This window comes from Euprymna scolopes, chromosome 9 (assembly GCF_053919585.1).
Source record: "Euprymna scolopes isolate OS-2025 chromosome 9, ASM5391958v1, whole genome shotgun sequence".
Classification (NCBI taxonomy): domain Eukaryota; kingdom Metazoa; phylum Mollusca; class Cephalopoda; order Sepiida; family Sepiolidae; genus Euprymna; species Euprymna scolopes.
Genome location: NC_136490.1, coordinates 161,365,756 through 161,385,260, shown reverse-complemented (window position 1 = coordinate 161,385,260; position 19,505 = coordinate 161,365,756). Strand labels below are relative to the sequence as shown.

General features: G+C 33.2%; 1 protein-coding gene across 1 annotated transcript in view; it reads left to right on the top strand.

Moving 5' to 3' along the window:
* LOC145284961 (focadhesin-like) overlaps positions 1-19,505 on the top strand; it is a 219,436-nt gene that overhangs the window by 107,171 nt on the left and 92,760 nt on the right. Inside the window, exons 11-17 of the mRNA XM_080134064.1 lie at positions 3,902-4,006; positions 4,770-4,999; positions 8,367-8,493; positions 10,515-10,573; positions 11,582-11,657; positions 12,699-12,857; positions 14,219-14,372. Coding sequence (XP_079990190.1) covers positions 3,902-4,006; positions 4,770-4,999; positions 8,367-8,493; positions 10,515-10,573; positions 11,582-11,657; positions 12,699-12,857; positions 14,219-14,372 — 910 coding nt within the window. The remainder of the gene's footprint in view (positions 1-3,901; positions 4,007-4,769; positions 5,000-8,366; positions 8,494-10,514; positions 10,574-11,581; positions 11,658-12,698; positions 12,858-14,218; positions 14,373-19,505) is intronic.

Below are 19,505 nucleotides of genomic sequence, written 5' to 3'. Positions count from 1 at the left end.
CTTTCTATCTTAACACTCACCTTTAAAATTTTTACTTTCTATCTTAACACTCACCTTTAAAATTTTTACTTTCTATCTTAACACTCACCTTTAAAATTTTTACTTTCTATCTTAACACTCACCTTTAAAATTTTTACTTTCTATCTTAACACTCACCTTTAAAATTTTTACTTTCTATCTTAACACTCACCTTTAAAATTTTTACTTTCTATCTTAACACTCACCTTTAAAATTTTTACTTTCTATCTTAACACTCACCTTTAAAATTTTTACTTTCTATCTTAACACTCACCTTTAAAATTTTTACTTTCTATCTTAACACTCACCTTTAAAATTTTTACTTTCTATCTTAACACTCACCTTTAAAATGATGACTTTTATAGATTTTCGCATATGCTGAAAACGAATATCACATATTTTGTGCAGACAAGTAGTTTTTTGAATATTAAAACATTTTTTCCAACAAATTATGGGTCAATTTATTTAATCTGTGCATTTAGCAATAGAAATGCGTTTTCAACCAAGCATGTGACAGATTGACGGACAGAATATCTTCTAGAGCTGCTTGCATCTTTTACTTCTTCATCAATTATCGGTGTCTTTTTTTGCATCCAATTTGAGTTGTATGTTCACCATGGTGGTAAAAAATGATTTTCACCATGAAATTCTATCATTTAGATCAGTTCCAACGTGCTATTATTTGAGGTAATTTTTGACTAAGTCACTCCAAGTCTTCTTCATCCTGCCTTTTTCCTAAGTTACCCACAACTGAGGTATGTGTACATTTATTCATCCATCCAAAGACTCATGAAACATGTCCATAACACTTCAAGCGGATGCAATGTGAAACTGACTCCAGTTTTGACAATATTAACCTCAACAGCAGGAAGTCAGATGCATGACTAACGAATGAAAATTTTATAGTAAGCCCCACTCTCCCCAATGGTTAACGTCAACTTGCGCAACTGCCATTGCTCAAAAGCAGCACGCATACCGCAGATTTAACTGACATAAGTCCAGTTCAAACAGACTGAAGTATATAGAAGCTAGAAATAACATTAAGAAAGAAATAGCGACAAATAAGAGAGAATTTGCGGAAATCACTAAAAAACGTATCGAAGCACAAAAACTAGGAACTCGAGACTTCTGGAAAATCTACAACAGTGTAGTAAATAATGGGCAATCAACAATTCCCCCACTAACCAACAATCATGAGGTTGTCTCCTCAGCAACCGACAAGGCTAACATGCTTGCCAGTCGGTTTGCCTCAAACTCCACACTGGACCTTTCCAACCACCCCCTACCTGACTTTCCTATGCAGACAGACGCCACGCTAGACGATCTGAAAATCACCCCTGCTCAGGTGCATGCCATCATAAAAAACCTTGACACTTCAAAAGCATGTGGACCCGATCTCATCCCAGCTGTGCTATTAAAAATGTGCTTAGCCGAAGTAGCTCCAGTTCTCTCCAAACTCTACAACAAATGCCTTAATGAAGTTTGCTTTCTGGGCTGTTGGAAAACTGCTACTGTTGTACCAGTATTCAAGAATTTTTAGCGAAAAGACTGACCCATCAAATTATCGCCCCATTAGCCTCCTCCCACTTTTTGCCAAAATATTTGAGACCTTAATTAACCATGCTCTAGTCCATCACCTTACAGATGCTAAGCTTCTGACTGACCAACAATATGGATCTAGACAAGCCTCTTCCACAGCAGACATCCTAACTGTAATCTTTGAACGTATATACCATTCACTGGACAAAGCGGGGGAGGGCAGAGCGGTAGCTCTAGATATATCTAAGGCTTTTGACAGGGTATGGCATGAGGGTCTCCTCAGGAAAATTAGATCATACGGTATCACTGGTAGAATACTTAACATAATTAAATCCTTCTTAGATAAGAGAAAAATCCAGGTTGTCCTCTACGGTCGTACATCTAAACAATATGATATAAATGCAGGAGTGCCCCAGGGTTCTATCCTTGGACCTCTATTGTTCCTGATATTCATAAATGACCTCCCCGACAAAATTGCCTCTGAGATATATGCTGATGACACTACACTCTATGGCAGGCACGACGGGAAGACGAATGAACACATTTCTAAAGAAATGGCAGAAACACTAGAGGAAGACTCCAATCTGTAGTGGAATAGGGGACAAAAATGGTTGGTCACGTTCAATGCTGCCAAGACTAAACTAGTTTCATTCAATAATTACAAGAAACCCTCTCTACCACCTATAGCAATGGTCAACAACTCTTTATCTGAGAGTACATCTTTCAAACTCCTTGGCCTAACGTTCACAGGAAACATGAGTTGGAACAATTACATTGAAGGCATTGCCAGGGCCGCTGCAAGAAAGGTGGGCTCTCTCTACCGTGCTAGAAAACTACTAACACCCGAAAGTATCCTGTACCTCTATAAGGCCACCATTCGCCCATGTATGGAGTATTGCTGTCACATTTGGGCTGGTGCATCTGCTACTAGTCTCTTGCTCCTTGACAAGGTTCAAAAGAGTCACAAACCTGATAGGCCTTGAACTGGCATCTAAGCTTCAGCCTCTGTCCCATCAACGAAATGTTGCATCCCTCTGCCTTTTCTACAAGTATTTTAGTGGCGAATGCTCTGACGAACTGCAATCACTTGTGCCCCCACGACGTGAGCACCCTCGACAAACCCGACAGGCTGCTAAATCCCACCCCCACACTGTAGAGATCCCTAGATTTAAAAGATCTTTCTACTCCAATAGTTTCTTCCCCAGAACCGCTAGACTTTAGAATTCCATTCCAGGTCCCTGCTTCCCCAACAGTACTGACGTGCAGAAGTTCAAGTGTAACGTGAACCGACATCTTGCTGCCCAAATCCCTACATAGTACCCCAGTAGATGTTGCCCCTGATAATAGCCTCCTACACCAAAGTGGATGGTCACATTCAGTGCTACCAGGACTAAACTTGTTTCCTTTAATAACTACAAGAAACCTTCTCTACCACCAATAGCAATGGCCAGAGACTCTTTATCTGAAAGTACATCATTTAAACTACTCAGCCTAACGTTCACAGGAAACATGAGTTGGAACAATTACATTGAGAGTATTGCCAGGACCGCTGCGAAAAAGGTAGGTTCTCTCTACTGTGCTAGAAAGCTACTAACACCCGAAAGTATCTTAGGCCACCATTCCCCCATGTATGGAGTATTGTTGTCATATTTGGGCTGTTGCATCTGCTACTAGTCTCTCACTCCTAGACAAGGTACAAAAGAGAGTTGCCAACCTGATAGGTCCTGAACTGTTATCTAAGCTTCAACCTCTGTCCCATCGATGAAATGTAGCATCCGTCTGCCTGTTCTACAAGCACTTTAACGGTGAATGCTCCAACGAACTGCAAGCACTTGTACCCCATCGACGTAAATACCCCCGACAAACCTGACCAGCAGCAAAACCCCACCCCTTCACAATTGAGATCCCTAGATGTAAGAGAGCCTTCTACTTCAGTAGTTTCTTCCCCAGGATCGCTAGACTTTGGAATTCCCTTCTGGGTTCCTGCTTCCCCAACTGTACTGACATGCAGAAGTTCAAGTGTAACGTGAACCAACATCTTGCTGCCCAACTCCCCACATAGTACTCCTGTAGCTTATGTCCCTGATAGTAGTCCCCTATATCAAAGTGGCAATGTGCCTTGTTTGGGGTGAAAATGTAATAAAAAAAAAAATCCTTGCTAAGTTGTCGTTTTAAAAAAAATAAAATTCTAACCAGTTTCAATCCTCATTACCAATCCTCAGTGTTGCGTCACTGTCCACTTGACAACCTCATTAGCCTTTAAGTGGCCTTTCAGCCTTGATAAATGATGACTCATTAGCAGATTTTCTTTCATTCCTGAAGGTTTGTTTTTATTTTTTCATAGGCCAGCTACTTTTTGCCGTTACTTCTCTATCAAATGGGACGAGAAGCTGACCCGATTCTCAAAAGTGAAATCCTCAAAACCTTACCACAATTGGCTCAACACAAAGTAAGTTTTACACGTTCAAATCAAACGAATATGATTAAAATAAATGCACATGCAACAGCATTGGTCTTCCATGAATCTGGATAAAAACACAAAACTTGATTATTTTGTTTTCATCGGATTAGTTTACTGTATGTACCACATGCCATCAATTTTTTTCTACTGCACCAGCTGGTAGTAGTCTCCCTTTATTTTGAGATTTTATTTTATTTTGAAATTTAACTCTAGTTATGTCTTTACAAGCAAATTTAGATTAATAAAAAGCATGTCAGTAATGATTTTTTTCATAAAACACATTTTAAATGTCTTTAAATATACTTACGTTTTAATGTTGGAAAATTTTCAGTCTTTCACTTGACTGCCATTTGATTTTTATTACTTGCCAAGCCATCTTTTATATATTTAGAAAGCAACAAGACATGGACAATCAAAATCAAAAGAAAATGTCTTCACACAAAGGTGAATTCATAAATTCATGTTTACTTAATTTAACTCAAGCCTTTGAAAATCTCTGAAACAAATTTTTTTTTTTTTTTTTTTTTTTTTTTTTCAAATTTTTTAGCCACAGGAAAATCTGTTGGATTAGAATCAAATATTAATTTGTAGCAAAAGGATACAATAATGTAGATATTAGATACAAATTATATAAGTTATATTTGATGAGAGTGTTTTTCCATCTCCAACTTTCAAGATTCTCTGTATATTTTTTTCAATAATTTTTCTTTGTATTAATTCTGAATAATGTTGAGCATTTGTTTTTCGATAGGCATGTGTTGGACCGATCCTTAAATCAATCCAAGACTTGGGGCGCTTCAATCAATTAAAACCAATTTCATTATGCCTCCTCACAAAATTGTGGACAATCCAAGACCGTTGCTTCCCCCAATTGCATAAAGCCTTGAATGAAGAACCGATCACAAGGCAAAGTACATCTCCAGAAAAGCTAGAACTTCTTTTTGCCCAAGCATCGACCATTAAAGAGATTTGCCTTTTACGGTAAGTGCATTAGAAAATGTTGTGATGAGAAGGTGAGCAGAAAAATTTTCATTACGTGATTATATGCACGTGTGTATATAATGGACTTTCCCATCGATTTCAACGTATGAGCTTCCGCCACAACAATTTATCTCGATTCAATATTTTGTTTCAATTGTAAAACTTTGTTATTGAATAAACATTTATTGAATAGAAGTCAGATTAAATATGCAAAATATTTACAAGTGGTAGTGGAAGAGAAATGAGGTTGGAAGTATGCATCAAGAAATGATTGTTAGGAGATGTGATCTAGTGGGAAGAGAAAAATAGCGGATTGGGAAAATCAGTTAGAAATAGTTGAAGAATAAATAAATGTAAAGGAAGAGACGTTTAGGCAGCAGGTGAAAGAGTAAATATGGAAAATTTATAGTGGGAAGAGAAAAATAGTGGATTGGTGCGAACCTGTCTTTGTTTTATCGTTACTACCATTGCAGGTGCTCGTCTGAACGCCGATCTGTGGTCCCCCCTCGCCAATCTTCCACGATAAACAACCGCCTAGCTGAAACCACTGTCAAAAATTTCCCCCACTCCTTATCTCTGCCAAAATCAAAATGTAGATTCCATGAACAAAGCTTCTTTCTGTTCCGGTTGCCTGTTTCCCAACTGACTACAACCTGGATGTCTTCAAGTCCAATGTATACAAATTCCTGATGAACCGCTCCCTTAAGTAAGACACTTTATAAAATCTCCAACACTAACGTTCTGTACACACAATAACTCTTATCCCCGAGTAGCTTCTGGGTCTTGATAAGTGGTGACTACCTTGTAAAAAAAAAAACAGTTGAAAATAATGGAAGAATAAGGGATTTTGGAAGCTTCTAAGGAATTATGAATCAATGGAAGCATCTTTTATTTTTCATATTCTTTGTTTATTCCTATATATGGACTGTAAGTACCTCCAGCATGCGCCAAAGTTTTACCCACCCTCTGTATGTGACACGATGTAACTAATTTAATATTATCATTCTAATTTTTTTACCATTTAAAACAAGAAGCTTCAAATAAACTAATATTTTTTAAATTTTTTACAGCATACAAAAATAATGCAAATATGAGACAAAAATCGTGTTTACATTATCGACGCTCTAAAACAACATTCCTATATAGTGATGTTTTTGAAGCCGTAGACATACCCATGCTTTAAAAATCTAGCAAAAATCAAATAATTGTCATATTTTCCTGAAATCTTCAATATTTATTAATTCTGAAATAAACTTACATAATAAAAGTAGGCTTCATTAAATATATTAGAGGAAATATTTTTTTAGGTGTTCAACCCCCCCCCCCCCCCCATATTTTATATTACGGAAATTAAACAAAATAAATGTAGGTCGATAAAAATTTCAACATTTTTTAAAGCTGAAAAGATCAAATAATTTTTTTTAAAAAGTTATTTTTATATATATATAAAATCCCATTATTTATTTCACTTACCTTCAAGTTATAATTAAAATTGGATATAAAATCAGTATTATGTTAAAAAAAAATAAACACTTTTTCTTGATAATTTTTTTTCTCGATAATATAATTATTTGAATAAGAACAGAAAAACATAATTCTAAAATATAATTATTTTTAAAAAACTTTAAATGATATTAAATTCAAATATTGCACGATATGAAGTTTAAACAAAGATTTTTTTATAACAGTTTTCCAATAATAAAAAAATATATTCATATAATAGAATATATGACTCTTGAGATAATAAAAATTGCAAAAGCAAAATCGACTAAAAAAAATTCGTTTGGATTTGATTATTTAAAATGATAGAGGGTATTAATCAATTTTTGCGCCTTTTTTCCAAAAAAGTACAGAGGCCTGTAAGCAACATTATCTTCAGATACATAAGTGTCAACAGAAGACATTAAAATTAATTTTCTGTCCGTGTAGTTTGTTAATAAAAAAATCTATTTGTTTTAAAAGGTAAGTCTTATATTGTTTTTATCCAATTTTTATTGTAAATGTTATTTATTCATTGTAACATCAATGCTCTTCCATAGAAATTGACTCAGACTATAGTAAACACGAATTGATGATGTTACTACTAATGTGTACAATGGTGACGTTTTACACAACAGTTTAGAGATGCCTAATGGACTGCAAAACATAAATATGTAAAAGATGTTCTTATTAAATATTGTAAAATTACCTTTTCATTAAATAAAAATGGCTAAGATACGAAGCAGATAAACAAAAATTGTTATCAAAACCAAATAAAATTTTAGTCGACAATTTAAGATATTAGTATAAATTCAAGCTTAACTGTTTACCTCTCTAGTTGAACAATTAATACGTTCTTCGACTGATCTTTTCTAAACACAAATGTGAATCTAGGTTTCTTATTTTATTTATTGTTTTTCAATATTTATCTTGTGTTTCTGAAAGTAAGATTTATAATTTAGATTATTACCGGTCTACAATCTACCGCTATGAGATGAAGTAAAAATTATAGACAGAGAAGAACAATGGAGAGTGAGATGACTCAGAAGCATCAACTGCTAAGAAAACCTAGTATACAATTTAGTACAATCGATGCTTCCGTTCAGTCTCGTAAGACAATGGATATGTCCTGTAAACGTAGCTGCATATGTAATTGTGAGGCAAAGGTTGCGCAACCTCCAACCACCACACCTCTCCTGAATCAGCATTATTTGAGTTCAGTAGCAAGGAGCAGTTCAGAAAAATTGGAAACAATGCTGAGGTAAGCAGAGAGCACATACAACACCTGGAAGTCCCAAATGGTCACCCATTTTAGTACTGACCAGGCTCAGCATTGCTTAACTTCAGTGATCTAACGAGAACATGCTGTATATTTAGTACAATATTAAAACCATTAATTATAAATAATAGATATGGTGACCATTAAAAACACACACACACATAACATGTAGTAAAAAATATTGATCTATAGTGCTAAGTAATAAGATTGTCCTTTTAAAACCAAGATTAGGTCTAAGGCTCTCAAAATTCATACTGGAATTGTCCACAAGGATCCGGGGTGTAATGGATAAAGTAATAGGTCAAATTCGGTTGTAAATGACACTCTTTTGGAGGTTGAAGGTTCGATCTGTAATACAGGTGATATGAAGAATACAATTGTGAATGACTTAAGATTTCAATTCAATCATGGCTGACTGAACGAGAGCATGCTACCCCCGTGGATTAAATAAAGGGTTTCTCTTAAGATTCTGTGCAGAGTTTTAAAATTGATACAACACACCTGAAGGTGATCAAAGATTACATTTGATTTTCCTGATTGCAGTTTGTAGCGTTAATGTTGATAATAAATTGATTGACATTTTGTTGTTCCATCTCTCTCTCTCTACAGACCTGTACAACATGGAGCAGATATGTTACGTCTCCTATCAAATATTCTCAACGTATGCACGACCGAACCATGTACAGCCGCAGTTTGTTTAGCATTGGAAGGTCTCTCCGGCTTGTGTGAAGCAGAGGTAAATTTGATTTGGAAAATAATCCCTTTTATTACTCCTGTTGTGATTGTTTATTTCCTAATGTGTAGAATCCTACATCATATGGCTATGGGCCAGTAAACTGTTGGTTAATTTACCATACCAAAGTGACACTCACCTTAGGCAAGTTGACCATATTTCCTCCAAAGGAGGAAGTTTGATGGGAATATCAAATTCACAAGAAGTTCTCAATCACATGTATATCCCCATCAGATGACAACATCATGTTTTTATCGCTTATCAAGGCCCGAAGGCCACTCAAGAATAAGGGTTAATGAATGTAAGGTGGTAATCCTTAATGATGTAAATTGGGTGGAATTCATTTATTTATGAGCACGACCTAACAGGAACTTGTTTACATTAAATTTGAAGGCTACCATTTTGTATTCAGTCAGGAAGCATGCCAGTGGAACAGTGATCCAAAGGCAGGCAATTCTAGAAAGAAGCTCTGTTCATGGAATCTGCATTTACATTTAGGCACAGATAAAGAGTGGGAAAAATCATATATAGTGGTTTTAGCTAGTCCAGTGATTTTTGTGAAAGTTTGGTATGCAGGGACCATAGATTGGAGTTCAGATGAGCACTTACCATGAAAATAGCGATAGAGCAGATACAGGCTTGCGACATTTCTTCTTTGGGAAAGAGATTACAAGGAAGAAAAAAGAGCATCACCTACTAAGTTTTGAAGCCAGTTATAAACTGAATCAAGGCAGGATAGGGTATGCCAAGCAGCTCCTGCCCAGATATCGCAACAGTACTCCATTGTAGGGTGCACCTGGCTCTTATACATCATCAGGAATAATATACTTACTGGAACGGTAGAGTGATCCAACAATCTTTCCAACGATTTTGGCAACAGATTTGATGCATGTGTTTCATTACAGATCAGGAGTGAATGTCAGTCTCAGAAGCTTAAGACATGGTGTTTCCCCAAGACTAGATCCATTTATTTCAATTGGGGCATGGTGGAGATCAGAGCGATTATGATGAAAAGAAAGAGGCTTGGTTTTCGATGCATTAAAATTGACCAAAAACAATTTCCCCATTGCACCACGTTCTCAAGATCAGAAGAGAGAGAATCAGAAAGATCTTTATCATTGCTCACCTTTGAAGTGTCGCCATTGGGATAACATGCATCCAAGTCATTACTATGTGGCTCACAATTTTTTATGCGCAGCTTTGAAATTTGTACATATTTTCTGTTATATTTTGATAAATTTTATGGTTTTATAGTTTATTTTTTGTGTATTTTATAAATAAGTTTTATAGTTTATATTTTGTGTATTTTGTAAATAAGTTTTATAGTTTATATTTTGTGTATTTTGTAAATAAGTTTTATAGTTTATTTTTTGTGTATTTTATAAATAAGTTTTATAGTTTATTTTTTGTGTATTTTGTAAATAAGTTTTATGGTTTACTTTTGTGCATTTTATTAATAAGTTTTATAGTTTATTTTTTGTGCATTTTATAAATAAGTTTTATAGTTTATCAATGAAAAATAAGCAAGAATTTAATAAAAAAAATAAAACTGATTTACTATTTACTAGGATTGAACCTTCAACCTCCAGAAGAGTGTAACTTTACAAATGAATTTTATCAAGTACTTTATCCACTGCACCATTCCATAATGGATAAAGTACTTAGTAAAATTCAGTGCATGCAGCACTCAAAGTAGAATTGCAAATTACTTAGAATTTCTACCCAGTCATGGTTGATGGAACAAGGGCATGCTACCCCCCCCCCCCCCCCCCCGTGGATTAAATAAAAGGTTCCATTAGAAATTCTGTACATGTTCCATAGTTTGACAAAAAGATTTCAGAGTTCAATACCTGAAGTAGTTCGGGGGTTACATCGGCTGAAACATTGTAAAAATAACACTCAAGATGAAAATAGTAGTCCAAAAAATCTAAATAATACATTCAAAAGTGATTATTTCCAGAAATTTTTTTTAACTTCTGCTCAAATACTAAAAATTTTTTCCTACTTTTCTTTTCCAACTCCAGGTCGTGAGTATTCAGAGTGTATGGAAATTACTCTCAACACAATTGGCCAATGACAAGAGGTAAATCTTTCATTTTCGATATCTTTTCCATCTTCCCAATGTTGCAGAATAGCACATCCAATGTATCGCCCAATTATCTGGGCAAGAAGATTATTATTATTGTGTAGATTGAATTCAACTTGTTTTAAAGAGAAAAATGTAATTCAACGACAATTTTTTTTTTTTTACACAGTGATCACCACTTATCAAGGCCCGGAAGCCACTCAGGGATAAGGGTTATTGCAAGTACATATCGTTAGTGTGGAGATTTGATGAAGTGTTTACTTAAGGGGTGGTTTATTAGGAATCAAATATGGTTAAATGACATTTTAGGAATTTAACTTGACTAGATTCTATAAACAAGAACAAGAAAGAATTTATAATAAATACAAAGAAATATTTTTTCCAAAAAAAGAGTGCGTTAACAATGATAATACCTAGATATGTGATACAGATCTCAGCTGATAGGATTCTTTGTGGACATGCAAATGAGGTCATCACAAAGAAATAGTTTTTAATTTTTTTACGCAGACATCAGTTAAGAGACAAGAGAAGTCAAAGAGATCAGTTTAATAAGACCAAGTCGAGAAGGTGACTGCTATTATTATATACACTCCTCTTCTTCTCCACCAGAAAACAACTCTCCATCAATGGAATATTGTCTCCTCTCATCGTTTGAAACCCCCTCGTGTACAATTATTTGTTATCTCTCAAAATAACATGTTGAAATGTTTACGTCATCGTTTCTAGTCCAGCTCAAGCAAAACATTGTTCATCAATAATTTGATGCCCTGCTATCCAACACCAGAATCACTTTAATAGGTTTTTTAAATATAAATTAGATGTACACATTTTATACATTTCCTGTAAAACAAAACAAAAAACTTGATTGCGACCGCTGTCAATAAAGAGAAAAGTCTATAAGGTAACTGATCAGAGGGAGATGGTCAAGAAAAATATTTTAATTGTTTTTATTTTGGAATTTATTCAGATTTCTGTTTTTAATATACATTTCTCTTTCCTCTTCAGACCTGCAGTGACTGTGAAGATTTGTGAAATGTTTTCTTTGGTGCCACAATTGGCTGTTGAAAATGAAGCTTTTCAGGTAAAAAGAAAATATTTTGTTGTTTATAAAATTATTTTTTGGATTATTGTTGGATAATCCAGGTGCCCAGGAATGACGTCAAAGGAAAGTCTCTCAGTGACTCCATTGTAAAAAAAAAAAAAAAATTGAAACATGCAGTTAATTTAGAAGTTGGTCTGAGTTCAGTTATGGATTGGGGTAAGAAATGGCTCGTTTCATTTAATCCTGTTAAGACTCAGCTATTGTCTTTCAATCGCAGGCGTGTCATTTTTCTTCCTGCTCTGCTCTCAATGGAAAATTTATTCTAAGATTTTTTGGTTTTTCTTTCTCATCAAATCTTTCTTGGGACCCATATATTGAATCCATTGCTCTTTCTATGTCTCGTAAAACCAGTTCTTTCAATCAATCTAAACACTTTCTGACACTCGAGGCTATTCTCTATCAGACCATGCATAGAGTATTGTTGTCATATTTGGCCTGATGAATCTGTGTCCTTGAAGGCAGAAACGTAATTTGATTGGCCATACTCTTTCTTTCTCACTGCAACCTCTCTCTCACAGACGTGATGTTGCTGATCTCAGTTTTTCCTACAAATCCTATAATGGCATGTCGTCTTCAGAATTGTCTGATCTATTCCCTGCTTCCTTTGTTCCAGCTCGTCCAACTCATTAGTCTAATGGTTTCCATCAATTCGCTGTTTTAATACTTCATTGTAATACGGCTTCCTAATCCAGTAGTTTCTTTACAAGGACTGCATAGTTTTGAAACTATCTTCCTGCTGACTGTTTTCCTTCTAACTACATTCAGTTACAACGGCTATTCATTTAATGATTTGATGTTTAATGCATCTGCAAAAATTTGATTCTTTCTAATTTTTCTTTTTTACATTCATTCACCATGGTATCATGTAAAACACATTGGATACCATCACAGACTATGGAAAATGTTAAAATTTTATTGGATTGATTCTTTTCAGCTGTATATTAATACCAGAGGGGAAGGTATTAATCCACAATTTCTTGCATTAACTATATTTCCTTTAATATTTTTTTATTTATCCAGAAATTCTATAACGATGTTGTCAGTATGCTATGGATACTCAGCCAGCGTTTTGGGACGGTCATGGCTAAACGTACTGATACTGATGTCAGTGCTGCATCATTCAAAGCTCTTTCAGCATTCAAGGCGGAGGATTTTAATATTAACCACTTTCCATTAAAGGTGAACTCTCATACCATTTTTTATTTTTTGCTTTCTTTCATTTTTTTTTTCTTTCTTTTCTTGGCTATAATGTGCATAATTATTATCATTATTATTATTATTATTATTATTATTATTATTATTATTTTTATTATTATTATTATTATTATTTTTATTATTATTATTATTATTATTATTATTTTATTATTATTATTATTATTATTTTATTATTATTATTATTATTTTATTATTATTATTATTATTATTTTATTATTATTATTATTATTATTTTATTATTATTATTTTTATTATTATTATTATTATTTTATTATTATTATTATTATTTTTATTATTATTATTATTATTTTTATTATTATTTTTATTATTATTATTATTTTTATTATTATTATTATTATTATTATTATTATTTTATTATTATTATTATTTTTATTATTATTATTATTATTATTATTATTATTATTATTGCTGTGATTGCTTCCCTGAGACCTACAACATGGTCATCTTTAAATCCAATGTAAACAAACTGTTTTCATATGTAATAAAATTTTATTCAATTTATTATTTTTAATCCTCTCGTATTATTCTTCATCATTCGACTGACAATCTGTCTTAACCCTTGTCCTCAAGTGGCATTTAGTCTCTATTAATGGTAATGCATTAGTAAATAAAAAAGTACAGAACTCGCATCCTCATATAATAGAGATTGTGTGTCGGCTGACACAGTTGCGAGTTATGGATAAGATACCAATTTGTATTCAATGAATCGTTTAGAATACATAGTATTTTGTTTTGGCATTAATAACCCAAAAAGGGTTGATATGCTGTAAAGTAGACTGACGTACATCAAATCTGTTGCCAAGGTCACTGGAAAAAAATGGTTGGATCACTCTATCACTCCAGTAGGTATCTATGCAATCCTTTGTCTGTATAAGAGCCTGGTACACCCTAAAAAAGTAAAAGTTGCTCGGCACTCTATTCAGCCTTGACACAGTTCAAAACCAGTTTCAAAACCTACGAGGAGATACCCTTTTCTCTTCCTTGCAACCTCTTTCCCACAAAAGAAACGTTGCGGCCATGTCTCTGCTCTATCGTTATTTTTATGGCAAGTGCTCGACTGAACTCCAATCTATAGTTCTCCCTTGCCAAATTTTCACAAAAAACACTCGATTAGCTACAATCACTGTGCTTAAATCTAAACACAGATTCCATAAACAAAGGTTCTTTCCCATTACCATCTTACGTTCATTAACCCTTATCCTCGAGTGGCCTTTGGGCCTTGATAAGTGGTGATTCCCAAGTAGAAAAAAAAGGCAGGCCTTAAATTCTTTTGTCTCAGTGTTACATTTTTTTCTTTTTCTAAGGTAACTGAAGATTTTCGTTTGCAAGCCGAAGCCATGGTTAAACTAAAGAAAGAAGAAAACCCAGACATCACAGTAGAAAGTCTTTTGCCTGTTGTTCCTGGTGTTTGTTATGTACGCATCATTCGAACTATCCAATCGGAGATACAACTCAATGGTAAGATGGTCTCATTAATTCTTAACAGCACACTGATCGGAATTGATGTTCATATTCCCACAGTGCACAAGTAAACCCTGAAAAAATATTCAACATCACACAGTATTCCAAATAAAATCTCCTCGGTATGGCTAATCCACACTTGCTTTTACGAGGAATGGTACACCTTCTCCAAGTGATGTTACCTCAAGTAACAATATGAAGCTAGATACTCCACTAGACCAGATAAATTCATGCCCTTAAATCTGGTAAGACCAAGCGATCACCAGAAGAAAAATATATACTATAACATATTTAAATGGTCAGTTGAGGGAGAAGAAAATTATGTTCCCAACTTCTTTTCTAACTCAGTGTTTGAGATGTAAATGAGAACTTTAATGGAACATTCGAATATCTATGTGTCTTCTTGTTCAAGTGTTAGTCCCCAGAAAAGGGCCCCTTGATTTCTGAGAACTTTGACTGAAATACAGTAGGACCCTGGGATATGGCATTAAAAATTAGTAACAAAATACAGTATAGTATATAATTCACATGTATATAATCAAATAACATTATAAATTACACTGTAAGGCAGGGCAAATACCATAACCACGGACTGGAAAAACACTGTATTCCACATCGTAATGTGAAAAAAAATGTATCCTAGGGCCACCGTATCCCGGGGTTCTACTGTATAATGAAACAAAAAAAGATAACCTTTTGTTTCAATCTACTTTTATATTTTAGAAGTTTTTTTTGTTTTTTTTTTCACTGTCATTTCACCCCAAACAAGACACAATATCACTTTTGATGTAAGGAGCTACTAATTGGGATCAAATTCACAGGGATACTATGTAGGGAGTTGAGTAGTGAGGCCTCTGTTCACATTACACTTGAACTTCTGCATGTCAGTACAATCAGAGAAATGAAACCAGGAGAAAATTCCAAAGTTTAGAAGTCTGGGGGAAAAAAAACTATTTGAGAAGATCATCTATGGCATGTAGAGATCTCTACAAAATAGGGGTGGGATTTTGCTAATTGTCAGATTAGTCGTGGGTATTTTTGTCAAGAGGGTACAAGGGCTTTCAGTTTGCCGAAGCACATCTCTTTAAAATACTTGTAAAACAATCACATCTCTTTAAAATCCTTGTAAAACAATCACATCTCTTTAAAATATTGTGAAACAATCACATCTCTTTAAAATACTCGTGAAACAATCACATCTCTTTAAAATACTCGTGAAACAATCACATCTCTTTAAAATACTTGTAAAACAATCACATCTCTTTAAAATACTTGTGAAACAATCACATCTCTTTAAAATACTTGTGAAACAATCACATCTCTTTAAAATACTCGTGAAACAATCACATCTCTTTAAAATACTTATAAAACAATCACATCTCTTTAAAATACTTATAAAACAATCACATCTCTTTAAAATACTTGTGAAACAATCACATCTCTTTAAAATACTCGTGAAACAATCACATCTCTTTAAAATACTTATAAAACAATCACATCTCTTTAAAATACTCGGGAAACAATCACATCTCTTTAAAATACTTGTGAAACAATCACATCTCTTTAAAATACTTATAAAACAATCACATCTCTTTAAAATACTTGTGAAACAATCACATCTCTTTAAAATACTCGTGAAACAATCACATCTCTTTAAAATACTTATAAAACAATCACATCTCTTTAAAATACTCGTGAAACAATCACATCTCTTTAAAATACTTGTGAAACAATCACATCTCTTTAAAATACTTATAAAACAATCACATCTCTTTAAAATACTTGTGAAACAATCACATCTCTTTAAAATACTTGTGAAACAATCACATCTCTTTAAAATACTCGTGAAACAATCACATCTCTTTAAAATACTTATAAAACAATCACATCTCTTTAAAATACTTATAAAACAATCACATCTCTTTAAAATACTCGTGAAACAATCACATCTCTTTAAAATCCTTGTAAAACAATCACATCTCTTTAAAATACTTATAAAACAATCACATCTCTTTAAAATACTCGTGAAACAATCACATCTCTTTAAAATCCTTGTAAAACAATCACATCTCTTTAAAATACTCGTGAAACAATCACATCTCTTTAAAATCCTTGTAAAACAATCACATCTCTTTAAAATACTCGTGAAACAATCACATCTCTTTAAAATACTCGTGAAACAATCACATCTCTTTAAAATACTTATAAAACAATCACATCTCTTTAAAATCCTTGTAAAACAATCACATCTCTTTAAAATACTCGTGAAACAATCACATCTCTTTAAAATACTTGTGAAACAATCACATCTCTTTAAAATACTTATAAAACAATCACATCTCTTTAAAATACTCGTGAAACAATCACATCTCTTTAAAATACTCGTGAAACAATCACATCTCTTTAAAATACTCGTGAAACAATCACATCTCTTTAAAATACTCGTAAAACAATCACATCTCTTTAAAATACTTGTAAAACAATCACATCTCTTTAAAATACTTGTAAAACAATCACATCTCTTTAAAATACTTGTAAAACAATCACATCTCTTTAAAATACTTGTGAAACAATCACATCTCTTTAAAATACTTGTGAAACAATCACATCTCTTTAAAATACTTGTGAAACAATCACATCTCTTTAAAATACTTGTGAAACAATAACATCTCTTTAAAATACTTGTGAAACAATCACATCTCTTTAAAATACTTGTGAAACAATCACATCTCTTTAAAATACTTGTAAAACAATCACATCTCTTTAAAATACTTGTAAAACAATCACATCTCTTTAAAATACTTGTAAAACAATCACATCTCTTTAAAATACTTGTAAAACAATCACATCTCTTGAAAATACTTGTAAAACAATCACATCTCTTTAAAATACTTGTAAAACAATCACATCTCTTTAAAATACTTGTGAAACAATCACATCTCTTTAAAATACTTGTAAAACAATCACATCTCTTGAAAATACTTGTGAAACAATCACATCTCTTTAAAATACTTGTGAAACAATCACATCTCTTGAAAATACTTGTAAAACAATCACATCTCTTTAAAATACTTGTAAAACAATCACATCTCTTTAAAATACTTGTGAAACAATCACATCTCTTTAAAATACTTGTGAAACAATCACATCTCTTTAAAATACTTGTGAAACAATCACATCTCTTTAAAATACTTGTGAAACAATCACATCTCTTTAAAATACTTGTGAAACAATCACATCTCTTTAAAATACTTGTGAAACAATCACATCTCTTTAAAATCCTTGTAAAACAATCACATCTCTTTAAAATACTTGTGAAACAATCACATCTCTTTAAAATACTTGTAAAACAATCACATCTCTTTAAAATACTTGTGAAACAATCACATCTCTTTAAAATACTTGTAAAACAATCACATCTCTTTAAAATACTTGTAAAACAATCACATCTCTTTAAAATACTTGTGAAACAATCACATCTCTTTAAAATACTTGTGAAACAATCACATCTCTTTAAAATACTTGTGAAACAATCACATCTCTTTAAAATACTTGTGAAACAATCACATCTCTTTAAAATACTTGTGAAACAATCACATCTCTTTAAAATACTTATAAAACAATCACATCTCTTTAAAATACTTGTGAAACAATCACATCTCTTGAAAATACTTGTAAAACAATCACATCTCTTTAAAATACTTGTGAAACAATCACATCTCTTTAAAATACTTGTGAAACAATCACATCTCTTTAAAATACTTGTGAAACAATCACATCTCTTTAAAATACTTGTGAAACAATCACATCTCTTTAAAATACTTGTGAAACAATCACATCTCTTTAAAATACTTGTGAAACAATCACATCTCTTGAAAATACTTGTAAAACAATCACATCTCTTTAAAATACTTGTGAAACAATCACATCTCTTTAAAATACTTGTGAAACAATCACATCTCTTGAAAATACTTGTAAAACAATCACATCTCTTGAAAATACTTGTAAAACAATCACAAAGAGTCAATGTTTCGGCAATGGGACAGAGACTGGAGTTTATTTGCTAGTGTGGGATCTATTAGAATGGCGACTTTATTTTAACCTTGTCTAAGAGTGAGAGACTAGTGGCAGATGCACCAGTCAGATGTGACATCAATGCCCCATGCATGGACAAATAATGGCTTTGTGAAGGTACTGGTATAAGTAATCTTCTAGCACGGTAGAGAGAGTCCACCTTCTTCACAGCGGCCTTGGCAATGACCTCACTGTATTTGTTCCAATTCATGTTGCCTGTGAATGTTAAGTCGAGGAGTTTGAACAAAGAGCTTTTAAATAGTGTATCATTAGCCATGACAATCAGTGGTTGAGAAGGTTTCTTGTAATTATTAAAGGAAAGAAGCTTAGTTCTAGCAACATTGAACGTTACCATCTATTTATGTCCCCATTCCACTACAGAATGGAGGGCTTCATCTAGGGTTTCAGCCATTTCTTTAGGTATGTGTTCATTCGTTTTCTGTTTGAGTCATTTATAGTCTGTGATGTTATCAGCAAATATATCCATCTCTGAGACAATTTTTTTAGGGAGGTTATTTATGAATATCAGGAATAATAAAGGTCACAGGATCGACCTCTGTGGTACACCTGCCTTATCTAGTGCATGGTATTATATGTTTGGAGATTACAGTTAGGATATCTGCAGTAGAACAAGCTTGTCTAAATCCATAGTATCAGTCAGAAAGAACTTTATCTATGAAGTGGTGGACTAGCGCTTGATCGATTATAGGACTCAGATTTTGGTGAACAGAAGGAAGAGGCTAATGGAGTGAGTGGGTGAATTCTTTCACCAGAATTCTTGAAAACTGGTACAACAGAAGCAATTTTTCAGCAGTTAGGAAGATTCAGTAAGCAATGTTTCTGACAAAAGAGGAAGAATTGCTGTTTTCTGACTCAGACTCTATCTAATACTTATCAACATTCATTTACCACGTTTAAATTTAAAATGAAATGTTTTGGCAATGACCCAAAATTTCTCTTGCATGACATTTCGTTCTGAAAACTTAATATTAATTTTGCTATGAAAGTTAAGATTTCATGCCATTCATGGAGAGGGTATAGAAGTTAGATGACTAA